The 14,319-nt window shown below is 39.2% G+C and overlaps 1 protein-coding gene across 1 annotated transcript in view; it reads right to left on the bottom strand.

Moving 5' to 3' along the window:
* The window catches only part of LOC111653133 (uncharacterized), a 56,635-nt gene extending 42,602 nt beyond the window's left edge, over positions 1-14,033 (bottom strand). Inside the window, exons 1-17 of the mRNA XM_023403600.2 lie at positions 13,916-14,033; positions 13,624-13,760; positions 13,333-13,452; positions 12,476-12,592; positions 12,137-12,323; positions 9,813-9,978; positions 9,489-9,711; positions 8,174-8,347; positions 7,125-7,202; positions 6,990-7,001; positions 6,683-6,775; positions 5,194-5,247; positions 5,019-5,072; positions 4,781-4,834; positions 4,638-4,691; positions 3,896-3,949; positions 3,625-3,678 (exon numbers count right to left, since the gene is read on the bottom strand). Coding sequence (XP_023259368.1) covers positions 3,625-3,678; positions 3,896-3,949; positions 4,638-4,691; positions 4,781-4,834; positions 5,019-5,072; positions 5,194-5,247; positions 6,683-6,775; positions 6,990-7,001; positions 7,125-7,202; positions 8,174-8,347; positions 9,489-9,711; positions 9,813-9,978; positions 12,137-12,323; positions 12,476-12,592; positions 13,333-13,452; positions 13,624-13,760; positions 13,916-13,994 — 1,710 coding nt within the window. The 5' untranslated portion in view covers positions 13,995-14,033. The remainder of the gene's footprint in view (positions 1-3,624; positions 3,679-3,895; positions 3,950-4,637; positions 4,692-4,780; positions 4,835-5,018; positions 5,073-5,193; positions 5,248-6,682; positions 6,776-6,989; positions 7,002-7,124; positions 7,203-8,173; positions 8,348-9,488; positions 9,712-9,812; positions 9,979-12,136; positions 12,324-12,475; positions 12,593-13,332; positions 13,453-13,623; positions 13,761-13,915) is intronic.
* Positions 14,034-14,319: the final 286 nt, after the last annotated feature.

Below are 14,319 nucleotides of genomic sequence, written 5' to 3'. Positions count from 1 at the left end.
TACTTTTGCAGTGCTGTGTATTTAAAAACAAACAAACAAACACACTAGTTCAGTCAATATTGAGATCAGTCAAAGAGCTAAGAGCCTGATCAGGACCAGAGAATAGAAGAGGCTGACAAAAACTCACATTCACAAACACAGCTGAAAGTCTTTAACACAGCTAATTGTCCAACAGTTTTCTCAGATGAAGCTGTATGTGATTACAAGCTCAGTTAAATCAGCCATAAGTGTTCCAGATTAATCTCACTGTGGTGTATTGGCTTCGCTCAGTTGACTTCTTGTGCTAGAGATGAACCGACACCCTGTTCGACCAGTGACGCTTTCAGCTCACCTGTGGTGTATTTTGTTCAGACTGCTCCAAGGTAAATGTCCTTGTCCGGCTTAAACAAATATTAGAGAAAAGCTAACAGGTGAAGCAATAACACTTCAAATAAGTGCAGCCAAAAGACTTTTTATGATTCATAGCAAACATATCGCATCTGATACCTTTATGAATTTCAATGTCATCACAGGAAGAAAATGAGACAGAGAGATCTGTGTGACAAGAAATGTCACATCCAACATAAGTGTCAAAAAATCTCTTGTCGCTAATAATACACTAAAGCCACTTCATCTAACAGCCTTCAGTCTGAAGACAGTCTAGGCAAAACTGTGTATCTAAACTGTGCTCTTTCAACCTCAACATTATACTCAACGAGCAATTAGTCCTTACAGCACACACTGCTGTGTTCTTTTCACCGACTATTTCCAGTTAATCATTAAGACGTTCAATGTACCCTGACATTGTTGTTGGGAGAAACTCTGCCTGTTTGTTGGTGTTGCGGCATCTGTGATGTAACTCACATCTGGTCAACAATAGCTTGGGAATCTGGATCTGTGATAAGTTAACCATCTGGTAGTCATGCCAGTCTGACAAGCACTTGTGTTTATCTATGTGCTGAAATGCAAGGTAATGAAGATGTAGCAGGTAGCAAGACAGTGGCTGGAAACTTTAACAAGTTATTAACATGGACAGATTATGAAATGATGAGTCCATGAGTGTGGAAGGCTCTAAATAGCTATAGAGATACAGTTATTGTTTAGATGTAATATGTATTACTATTGAATCATTACTGCTGATGCATTACCATATAATCTGCATTTTAACAGCTGAAATGGATGGAGCCAATTTTATCTACATTATACATTTCCACCACTGACTGGCCCCATAAGCAGTTAGTGTAAGGAGAGCAGAGGAAAGGCCAAGGTAAACAACTGCAACCATGGCAATTAGTAACCGCCATAAAGCCATTTAATTACTATCTAAAAACTCTGTCCCCAGTGTTTATACACAACTAATTCCCAACAGCAGTTTATGTTCTTCCAGTGCTAACATTACCTACATAGTAATGCAGGAAGTAGTGTGACATTTATAAAGCAGAGGGAGGTCTGGGTGTGGAGGTTAAGGCAGAGGATGGGCATACAAAACACTTCAGTACTGGAGGGTTGAGCTCATCTTTTCCTCGATATCAGCACCGATCATCTTTGACATATGATAAATATCTTTCTCTGACCTTAGTCAAAAGGCTTAAGGTTGTAGTTTTAGTATTGTAAAAGTACTAAAGTAAAACTTACAAAGTGAATATTCTGCATGCACATACTGTATAAATGTAAACAGCACACGTACTATATACAGCATAGTAGATATATTGATTCAAGAAATAATCTGGGAGCCAGTTTTTACTTAAATGTATTTAAAACAATAGTTCAACATTTTGGGAAAAGTGGTTATTTGTGTCATGCCTAACTGGCTACTGACGGTAGCATTATATTTAATGTACAGATATGAAAATGGTATCAATCCTCTCAAAAATACAAAACAAATGCAAAATAATGAAAACAATTCTTTGAGTTGTTGTTTGTGTCATTCAAAAGTAACTCAGCAGTTAACTGCTTAGTGTCAAGCCACCCCTCCCTAGCACCACCTCCACCACCACATATCCACACATGGGCACCAACTGTGTGCCGTTTAAGCTCCTGTGTACCACCACCCTCCAGTTGGCGTAAAACAGATTCTCGGGGAAAGTAGTTTATTATGATAACAGGAAGAGTCCTAAATTACTGAGCAGTGGGGCTGCAAGTCAAACTGGTAGAACGCTCAAAGGAGTTCAGAGAAGACTTAAAATAGCATCACACACTCGTAGCTGGTGGGCGTGCTCGCATGCTTGCAGATGTGTGCATGTGCTCTTTCATTTAGCCACTTGTTCTTTTCAAGTTACCACAGGGGGACATCCCACATACTGTACGTACAGTATACGACCTATGCTCCTGCAGTGGTGTTAATTTCTTTAAATGACAGAAGTGGAGAGTGTTTTCAGATTTACTGTGCGACTTAAACCTAACACTACATGTGTTAAATACAGTGGATATTTCAATGTGCCTCAGTTTGTGTTTGACACCCTCACAGCTTTAAAATCCCTTAGTGTGGCCACAGAAGACATTTTTAAGGCTACATTATACAGTACAGTCAGGATATTATATGTTGGTGCTTTAAGACTATAACTTCCTCATTGTCCTGTGTGCACAACTTTAGATTCTTGCAGATAGGTCATATACATATATAGGTATGTATACGTACAAATACATTTCAGTTTTAAGGACAAACAGTGAGGTTTTAGCATGTTGTGCATTTAGTGCAAATCACTATGCTTTCCCTTGTTTTTGGCCAAGATTCCAAACAGCCACTGGTGTATTTTTTTGCACAGAATGAAAATAAATTTCTAGCAGCCCAAACTTTAATGAAGTAGTAAGATGTAAGTAAGGGTCAAACTTACTTTGAATTTTATCTAAATTATGTTATTTTAGTGAAATAATCTAAGGTACATTTCACCTCTCTGAAAGTACATTTTCATACTACACTAAAATGAATAAAAAACAATGGTTGTCTGGGAGGAGGGAAAACAAGAAAAATGGCCAAAAGTATGTGCACATATACAGTACTTTTGTGAACTTTTGGTCAGTGGCTGTTTTAGTTGTTAAGGCCAGAGCTGGACCTCACTGCAGGGATCCCACACCTTTTTAAAACATCAAGTTGAATGAATTCAAGAACCTTCCAGGCCCAATTTCCTCAAATTCAAGGACCCAACCTGGTAGCCTATATTTTAAGTAATGGACGAAGATTAATTACTCTTTCACCTCTAAGAATTTTTATAATGAGAACTATCAGGCTTCACAGATACACACAACAATTAAAAAGAGAGAGGCTTGAGTGTGTGAACACTTCTTAACTGTGCTGTGTCACAATAATGATAGAGTGTGAGGTCTCTTGCACACATGCAGATAGCACCACTTTGCCTATTTACTAATGATAAGTAAAAAAAAAACTATCAAAAAACTTTCATTTCTATTTTTGACACAAAATATATCAATGAGGGCACTTTCAAAGACCCTTTGTCTACTTCAAATTTTCCTTTTTTTTTTTTTACTTTCAAGGCCTTGAAATTTTTTATATCAAATTCACAAACTTTCAAGGATATCAAGGAAAGCTTTCCCAGAACAGTGGATGCTGTTACAGCGATATACAGCAATATACAGCTTAATGTTTGTCTCCCACCTGACCTCCCAGGATCTACAGTCCACACTGACCTGAGGTCCTGGTGGACCCACCACTCCACCGGTGCCTGGTACTCCTGGCTCCCCCTGGTTGGACAACAAACGCACTCTTAGAGACAAATCCTACACTATCACAATATTTATCTGTCTCACCAGAATTAGGGTTCTGTTCTGTTCTCTTGACTTCCACTCATAGTAGAATTATTTACATCTGACAGTGCATGGTGTTTCATTTTAATGAAACAGTTAACGAAGTTTAATGGATGTTACAGACACATGGCTGTTAAGCAGAACTAGATCCTACCACTGAACCGACTTCTCCCTGAGGTCCTGGTTCACCTCTCTGACCTGGAAAACCCTGCACAAAAACATAAAAATAAAATAATTTCTTGATCAATGGATCCTTAAATGCTTTGTATGCTGGTGGTAAAATTATTCTGTGTATTAGGACACTTGTTCGAGCCATTAGAAGTGGCACTAAAACAAGTGTGTATGCACAATCACCAAACACCACTATGGGATTTTTCAAACATGTTCACCAGTAGTCATGGTAGGGACAGGCCAGGGAACTACATATTTGCACAAGTGGGGTAGCTACTTCTGGTTGCATTTCACCAGTAGAATGCATACATACATGAATTCTGCATCTATATTTAAATTAAAAATGTATAATATTTGGCATTATTTTCTTATCCGTCTTTTACAAACAGTTCTTGGATTTGTTCAAATAGATGTATACATAGTACAGGTAGTCAACTAGTACTACATACAGTAGCCTGTTTTCCTTTTTATGTAATTAAGGCAAAAAGTCTTTCTCTACTTATATATATTTAGCAATATCTGACGGTACAGAGAGTGACAGAAAACAAGGCGTGAGAAGGGTACGACACATAAGAAAGGTAAAACATAGATGTTGCATTTATGTGGTATGCACCTTTACTATCAGGCTGACAGGTCGCCCCTAACAAATAATAACTTTAGACTGAAGTTGTTAGATCTTTTCCTGATAAACATATTTCTGATGAGATGAACAAAAGTAGTCTCACCTTGGGTCCTGGGGGTCCTGGTTTTCCCGGTAAGCCTGGCTCCCCTATGTCTCCCTGAGCGACATCAGTAGAAAAAAGTAACTCTCAGTCAGGGAAGCGGATTACAAAACATTACTGATACAACTGCTCCTTTAAAGACTCACCTTGTTACCTTGTAGACCAGGCTCCCCTCTCAGTCCTGCAGGACCATCTTCACCCTGCCCAGCCAAGGGAAGGCAGTAGGTAAGAGCTCGTAATCAAAACCAGAAATGCATTCATTAAACTGAACGAGCATTGCTTGCACTAATCCCTTATAATTATTGTAGTAGTAATGCAGTAAATCCAAGTAAAAATTGAGACTTGCATTGTGCCTCTTCAAATTATAATGTAAAGATTTTTTACCTTCAACCCTGGTAATCCATGAGGGCCCGGTTCCCCAGGATTCCCGTCTTTACCCTGGTGACAGAGACAATTTACACTGATTCCGTCATGTGCAAACAACATGTATCCTAAAAACTGGTGGCAACAGTATGAAGAGGTGAAAAAGGTACAGTAGAAGGAACTGATCAGCACTTACAGGCTTACCATCAGGTCCTGGTGGTCCTTCCCTTCCTTTCTCTCCTCGGAAACCCTGCAGAATTAAAACAATTCATTACAACACGCACAAACATATTCTTTTGACTGTTTTTGAAATACATTGACTTAAATGAAAACATTTGTTTGCACCGCTCGTGGTATTTCTCCATGGATAGCAATGTTGTCGCCGGTTTGTCCTCTACTTTGACCAAGACTAAAAATCTCAACAACTATTGAATACACTGCCACGGACTTTGACGTTTCCATCACTTCCAGATGATCATAATGACTTTTGTTATCACCTGACTTTTCATTCAGTGCCACAATGATGAGGTTGACATTTGTAGTAGAGTGAAATGTCTTGAGAGCAATTGTGTGAATTGCCATGAAATTTGTTCCCCTCACTGTGAACCGTAATATCTCTGTTGATGCTCTGACTTTTCCACTTGCACATCAAATGTGTCAAATACTTTGGTTTAAGCTAACGACATTCACATCAGCCTCAGATGGACTTTGTGTTTTGTGCTAAGTAACAATGTTAGAATGCTAACACATTAAATAAAATGGTGAATATGGTAAACATTATTATTATTGTCTTTGTGAGCATGTTAGCATGGTGATGTTTGGATTTAGCTCAAAGCACCATGGTGCTGTACAGCTTCAGAGAGCCACTAGCATGGCTCTCTTATTTATAGAATATCACTCAATATAACATATTCTTAAAATGAGGAGGATTATCAATAAATCATCTAATTTGTTACAAGCGTGACTTTGTAACTGTGACCATAAGGGGCAATGAAGGGATCATTGTAAATACAAAAACATAGTCTAACAGGTGCAAAGAGTCAGTGAACTGTCTCAGGACAGTGTTTCAGTTACACAACAAAACATTAGGTAACATAAGTTCCCGGTCATACCAGTCCAAGTAAGGCTGTTTCAACGAAACTTTAGCGTGTATTCAATTCTAAATTTAATCATTTTTAATCTCTATTCTTTTTAAATCATTTTACACAACCTGCAAAATAACATGCATAGAACTTATGTTCTGTGGTTTCTGATGAACCATAAACTATTTTTCTCTGTATAGTTTTTTTTTTTTTTTTTGCCTTTGGTCAGTGGGACCTTCAGAGAAAATGCCAAACAAATCTGAGAAAACTGAGGTCATTAGTAGAGGACAGGATAAATGTATATTTTTGGTAAATTGCACCAATTCCACATCAAATACCCTAAATTAGCAGTTTTCTAGTTTCCAATTTGCATGTTGTGGTCTCTCCTCCCTTTCCATATAGCATATTCCACGGTGATTAATAGTATGGACAGTGCATAAATAACTACTGGTGTCTGTAATAATCCAATATAATTGGATCATGTACATACAGCAGGGCAAGAGATGAGTCATATATCTTGTCCTGTGAGACTTATAGGGCAAAGTAGCGTGAGTGTGAGTGTGTGTGTGTGTGTGTGTGTGTGTGTGTGTGTGTGTGTGTTACCATGCGTCCTGGCGGGCCACGCTGCCCTTGTGGTCCAGCTACACAGTTGCAGTCTTCCTCCTCTTCCTCCGTGGCTGTTCGATTCAGAGGACACTGAGGAAACACAGACAAAGTGATGTCTGTAACACAAAACACACTCACACTTTCTTCATTAGGTGGAAAAGCATTAGAAAACACATCATGGTGGCAGCAACCAAGGCATATAAAAACTTATAGATTAAGGTTTTGTTGCGATTTAAATAAAAAAAGACCTTTAAGCAAAATCAGAATAAAAATGTGTGAGAAACAGGGCAGAAATTGCACTCACCCTCTCATCATCCTGTAAACCATAAGAAAGACAAGACAATAGTAATAGTTAGCATCATACATGCAGTAACAAACAGAATTTTAACTTCACAATGTGACCTTTGTAGGTTCAGGTTGATCACAGCGGAAATCTTACCACAGTGTAGATCTCACAAGCTGTTTCTCTCTCACTCTGATGAGGATCACAGTACAGACGCAGCTTCTGAAGCTCCACCTGTATCAGATGTAGGTCATTGCCGTTAAATATTGAAAGTAAGGTAAAAAAATAAAAAACGTAACTGGTACTTAAAAAACAAAAAAACTATCTATATTTTTAGCCAACCAATAGTTGGTTTAGACTTTTTTAATGACTAGAAACCTTCCTTATTAAGAATGTTTCCATCATAGATTACACTATCATAAAATCCTTTCCATCATCTGTAACTGTCCTGTAGCTTAATGTTGACAATGTGTACACAACACTAAACCATAATTCACACTACATGCAAGACAACAGCAGCATGTAAGTGGTACTGAAGCATCCAGTCATTGAATCCACATCAACTCCAGTTGAAGTTTGTGTTTTGTGCCTCAAGTACTGTTGACTTTTTCTATATTATAGATCATCACAATGTTTCCCTAATCTTAACCAAGTGCTTCGAGTAGCGAAACATAATCATAAAACAAGAACACAACAATCAAACTGTAGTTTCTACAAGTGGATATTGTCAGCAAAAAAATTGAAAACATTTTATTGTTCTTTTAATGTTTTGTATTTGCTGTTGCAAATTAGCAGTATAAACATAATTTTTGGGTGAAGTCCTTTCCCATCAGCTCAGCATACTAAATTCGTCTACCAGTAAATTGTTCAGAAATGAATTGGTTGTCAGAGGAAATCCTCACTTCTCCTCACACGTATTCAAGAGTATTGTGTGCTGTTTCTATTGTGTACTATTTGAATGTACTGAACCACTATCAACAACATATGACAATAATATTTTGAGTTTTGCTTCAGTTTTCTCTGCCAGCTTTTAGCTGACAATCACAGCTTGTAGCTACTATTACAACCCATTTAAATAAACTTCAGTCCTCCTGAATGATCCATTATTTAAATCAGGCGATCACCTGCACATGGTGTCTAAATAAATTCAGTGCACTCTGACCTTTCAGTTGTAATGTTATTTAGTGTGTGTGATCTGTACTCACAGGCACACTGATGTCTGTTCCTCTCCTCTTTGCCACCTGTGTCTCCCCATTGATGAATATGGGCTCCACTGGCTCCAACATGATTTCCTGGATCACTTGATCGTCGAGGAAACCGGTGACTTGGCTTGGTCTCACTAGAAGTTTGAGCTGATGCCAGTTTCCATCATAAAGAGTCTAAAAAGACGGCAAAAATATGGTTATCTCAAATATAAAGATGCTTTAACTGAGAGTTTGTTCATTCATGAGACTGAAACGCATCTTTGTTCAAGCTTCCATTCATGAGCAAAGTTGGATGTGAAAACGATTATTAACTTGTCAAATCCTCTTTCACTCAGCCTTCCACTTGTTGGCAGTTGTATGTGTGCGTGTGTATCATCTAATCTAATTTCATAGGACCAAAAATGTGTGTTCCCTAAATGCTCCACAAATAGTTATGACCAGCGAGGAATTACGACCAAGCACTCCTTCCTTTTTCCATCACAAATTTTTTCTTAATGCTCAAACCATGCAGCAACAGGAAGAAACAGAGCAGTGATTGTTTCACTGTGACTGTGCCACAGCTGTCATTTCCAAATGACAAATCACAGGTTTCTAACTCATGCCACATCAAAGCCAAATCAAATCAAACATAGGCTAACATAAATTGAACATAATTACAACCTTCTCCTCTCTACAGTCTAGGTGTGTGTTAGGATGGAAGGTGGTGAGTGCTTTTTGGAAAAAAAAACAACTTGGTGTGTCCAACAGGATGTATTATTACCTTGTGCTGCCATGGAAACAGAGGCATGCTCTCCAAGAACTACACATCCACAAGCTAGTTTCCACAGGGGAAATACAGTGGTTTAGAGCAGGAAACATTTTCTTTGAGCCTCTTCGTGGCTACCATCACATTACATTTTCACGGGTTCGGCTGTGTAGTGAACTGAACATGGGATGATGTTTAAACAACTGCTCTCTTGGCTCCCTGCAAGTCATCCCAGTCAGGTTCATTCACAGCAACCAACATGAAGGGAAACCCAAGACTGGAAGAGACACACTTACAGCTCAATACATTCATTCAGTAGCAGCAGAGCACAGTACGCTCTCTATATCAACCAATACACCTAAACTGTGATATTTATGTTTGCTTCATGTTCATAAACATTTTCCAAGTTCTGCTCCAGTGTCCCATTGTTAGTTGTTCATTTATCTCTTATAATTGTATGCGTGAAACTGGGTACAGTCATATTTCTTAAGCATTTTTCAGTAGTAGTCAAATGAGAAATTCTCCCCATATTGATCTGGTGTACATGTGAAACTCAATCCTAACACAAACCTGGAAGCCGGCTGTAAAGATGACTCTTTGCTCCTTTTCTGTTAAACTAGTGGTGGTGAAGGTGACAGTTTTGTCCTTCCCACTTAGTGTCACTGCGGCCTGGATCTCCGTATCCTTTGACAACACCCTCCAAAGGTCAAAGGTCAGCATGCTTGAAGGCCCCTTTAGACGCAGGGTGGCTACAAACACATAGGATGGAGGGAGGCCTTCTGGGAAAATCTCCCTAGTAGAAGAATGGAGGAAAATAACTACTTATGAACAATAATTGGTAAAAGGAAAGGCACAAAACAACAAAGTTGTAAACATGAATGATTTTTAAGCTACCTGGTATTCTCAGTAATGTCTGTCGAGGCTGTGAGGGCGTATGCTGCCTCAGAAACCAGAGAGCCAGGGATCTTCTTAGTCTTCATCTGAATGTTCATGCCCACCATCAGCTCAAAGCCTTTCTCATCACGAGATGCCACCGGGATTCGTGTCGGACATACAGACTCTAGAAAGAAAAAGGTTAGCTAAACACTAATTAAACTGTTAAAAGAATCATTTCATTTCTGGCTCAGCTTTATTATTTAGTGGTGCATTTGTGTTCTTGTAGATATGGGTGAATATTTTTTTTTTTCGGTAGTGAATTTAAAAGGGGAAATCTAGTTCTTGTACAACAATACAATATATCCAATGTATCACAAAAGCACAGGTGCAGCTACTAACTTTAACAATGTCTCTGTCCAGTTGAAGTGTCACAGTCAGCCATAATGCACAGGCAAAACTAAATAGATGAAGCCATTATTAATTAATCACACCTGTTTTTCTGCTATCTTGTATCAAAATGTGTGCTGTTACACTTTAAGTCTGTGAGGCCATTCTCAGTGAGGTTCATCTAACATTAGCCAACAAGCTACATGGTAACATGCTAATTGACAACATGACAAAAACTAAAAGGTTAACTTAACTTTTTGCCCTTCAACAATGTAACAGACAAAAGCTGCAATAGTTTATTACTTCGTGATATTGTTAAGTCTAAAAATTATGTCCAAGCAAAGCAACATTAGCATTCAATTGGAGTTTCTGGTAACCATTCAAATTTAAGTCCAATATTCACTCACCTTTTGGCTCTGTTGTGGTCTCCACCAAATATGTTTCTCTTGCCCTCTAACCCTTCAACTTTCTTCAACAGCTAGGTGCTAATTCTTTTTTTGTAGCGCTTAAAGAGATTTTTTGCTGCGCCATGAAAGAAAACATAGCTAAAAGATGCTATCGTTGTTTCCGGTAGGCTTGTTGCTAGCAGTGATTACCTGTAGTCAGTTAGGCTTAAAGCAGTGGCATGCCGGGAAAGGTCGGGTATTGTCTCTGAAAGCTAGCTTGCTTGACCTCCAGCCGTTGTATCTATCGTTTCTGTTATTTTCGTGAGTGTGACCGTGTTTAATTGACAGACAAGCTTGTCCAGCCGAGTGGCCAGTAGTTTTTTCTAGGTGTGCACATGTGCATTGAGGATTACCGTGGGACCTGTTGTCTTTTAGCAGGTGACTAGTCTAATCTACCGTTCTGAGATCAGTTATGATATTGCATCCTTTATACGCATGCGCAGTCTTGTGTGGAATGTAAAATTGTGCATTAAAGGTTAAGAAGCAGCAAATAACACTGATTTATCATCTCTCTGCAAGATCTGCAATAAGTTAAGGAAATAATATTGTTACACAAAAAGCACAGCTCCTGTCAGGAATAGCTCAGTATGTAGGTTGTTGAGAGGCAACAGGAGCAGAGGGTTAGGTAGTTAGTTCGGAGTTAGCAGTGTAGCTGTAAAAATATAGTACGATGTATATTAACTTTTGGCTGTTAGTCAGTAAAAAAAAAAAATGCTACAACTCCTCAAAATGCAAGTTCACCTCCCTCAATGTCTCCCCTGTACTTCCCAAGTACAGTCGGGACTATGAGTCAGGAAAGGTTAACAACACTGAGGCTGGAAAATGCAGGATTCTGCCTTGTCACTGGAGTGTCATTGTCACTTAATGCCTGGTAAATAACTGATTATTTGATTTCCTCCATAATGTCCATTTCATATGTTTATAGTGTCAGTACAGAAAAATAATCCTAAAACTTTAAAACTCAAACAGGAAGGATAAAGGTGAAAATGTCCAGGCTGCAGGAGGGAGATTTTCAGCACAGGAAAGACAGGCAGCACAAAAACATGATACAGGCCAGGCCCTGAATTTAAGAGAGATTTGCAACTGCTACTGTCATGAAAAGGTATGTTTTAGTCTGTTTATACCAATAGATGGTATAAACAGTAAGTTGATTGCTGCTGATTGTGACAGGTTCTGGCTCTGGCTGTGATTAGACTATGGACCTACTTATAGCTTTGGGCAGTGCTGTAGTCATGGCTATGGCTGTAACTAGCTTTTGGCTGTTTTGATTTCCTCCTACCTCCATTTGGCCCAAGTCTTATCATTTACCCCAGCAGTAGTCTTATGAAATACATAACCATACCCTAACCACTTCTCTCTGCCATGCCTAACCATAACCTAACCTAAGCCCATACGCTATGGTCATAGCCAGTAGCTACAGCAAGAGTAGGAGAGCAGCTTCCCTCCAGGAGAACTGGAAAAAACATCTGATAAACCAGACATGCACATACGTAAACTCATTATTCTGACCTTCACATAGTTTCTGCTCCATGGAGTCGCGGATACGGTCAATAGTAGTGTAATCTTCAGCATACAGGACATAGGTGGATGAAGGTTTATTGGCAATGGATACCAGCTCTGAAGTGGTGATCTCATTGCCAACTCCAACTGCAAACACTGTAATGCCCTGAGCTCGTGCCTCCATACTGGCGTCCACCTAAAGAAACATAGGAAAAGAAAAGAGGCTTTCCATTTAGGACAAACAGGTAGATTGACAGGGGGTTTATGCTGAAAGAACAGCATCACAAAAACAGCTTTCATATTCAGTGGGATGAATAAAAGTGTTACACTTGGAAATGCGACATTTACCACATCATCCTGTGATTTGCCATCAGTAACCACCACAGCAATGCGGTTCTTGACCCGGCTGACCCGCTGCGATGAAGGGAAGACGTGGTCAACAGCAAACTTGATGGCCCTTCCAGTCTGCAAAACAGTAGGAAAACAGTGAATAAAAAACACTGTGATGCTGTAAAGGATCGCATGTGTGAACTGGTCTGTTCACCAGTTCTCAGCTACTGACCACTGCATCACAGGGTGCAAATTAAATTATATAAACACATAAAAAAGCTTTTTTAAATCTCCTTGTGAAAATTGACTAGCAGATTATAACAAGATACAGCAGACAAATTTTTTACCAAAAAATAAGATGTATAATTCAAAGGGAAGGATGTTATTTTCGAACAGCATGTGATATAAAGCAAACTTAGCACGCCTGTATGTTTATTGACCATTTCTGTGCCTGTGGTGTTGCTGTGTGGTCGTGTTGCACCTGTGGTGAGCAACTGCTGGCGCTCGTGGACTATGGTTAAGTGTAATCTGCCACTCCATAACTAGCCTCAGCCTGCTCCACTTTATTAGAACCTTGTGTTTGAATAGAGTACTGGAAGTAGTGAAGATTTTTACAGGACATTTTATAGGACATTTTAGGCATAAAGTGTGTTTTATTCTTGCACCACCCCTCTGCATGCGGGTGTCCCAATCAACCAGTTGGACTCACAAGAACAGCAGCCAGGTCATGAATCATTATCCATTCTCATCCATGAAAACTGCAGAGCTGTGTTTTAATGAACATTTTCTATATTCATATTTGTACAAAATTATTTACATTGCATAGAGACTGCATGTTTCAGATAGAGGTGTACAGAGAAAACATGCTGTCCTACCTGTGTGTTTCCTCCCAGGTAGGTGATACTCTGTATGGCCTGGATGAGATCTGCTCCACCCTGATGTCTCCCCAGAGAAATCTCCAGACGAGGTGTGTCACTGTACTGGATCACAGCCACCTACAGCAGGACAAAATGTAAGAACAGGTAAATGCTCTTCGGTTTAAAAAATTGCAGCTAGTTGTGATTTGAAATGGAAATTACAATCTCACTTGGAAGGTAAACTGAGAAAAAGTTGTGCACAACATGCACTGAAATTCATGCTCAGCAGTATAACACAGTTTAGAGTACCTGTGTGTAGGTGGAACTGATGTCAAACTGGCTTGTGATGTTGATTAGCCACTGCTTGGCCGTGTCAAAGTCAGAGAACCCAACACTCCATGAGCCATCAACAATATACACCAGGTCATTTACAGCTGTGCTGCAGCCTATACACACGTGGATGCACAAAAAAGACTCACAGTGAACAAAGAGAACTGTCTTAAAAATTAACACTGATACAAATGTATATTTCCTATTACACTACAGACTGCAAAGTATTAAAATGCTGCTGTAATCTCATTTATGTAAATATCATCCCCACCTGCCCGGACGTCAGCCTCCTCTGCAGCCTCCAGCGGGGTCAGGAACAATATCACACTCCATACTGACCAAAGTAACATGGCTTTGTAGGAGAGCTGTCCACCTCTGTCCAGTCAAACCCGACTAAAACAAAAACAAAAACTAATTTAGTTGAAAATAAAAAGCAATCCAAATTTTGTTCCCATGCTCAGTGCGGTGCTGCTGCAGATGTGTTTGCCATTTTTAAACACTTTGATAACTCATGAAGTAGCAGTGCAGGGAGATTTATGCATAAAACATTGACAGTCAGAGGTATGAGTGTGTATTATACTGTATATGTTTAGGTTTATTGTAAAACATTACAGTATAAAAAGAAAAGCCCCATTCATTACCTGGGGATGGTAATATTACACACTTTTTGTTCTT

This window comes from Seriola lalandi, unplaced genomic scaffold (assembly GCF_002814215.2).
Source record: "Seriola lalandi dorsalis isolate HSWRI2012SDOR001 ecotype SW California unplaced genomic scaffold, Sedor1 jcf7180002054162, whole genome shotgun sequence".
Lineage (NCBI taxonomy): Eukaryota > Metazoa > Chordata > Actinopteri > Carangiformes > Carangidae > Seriola > Seriola lalandi.
The sequence above is the reverse complement of the archived record's forward strand: the minus strand, read 5'-3'. Positions and strand labels throughout refer to the sequence as shown.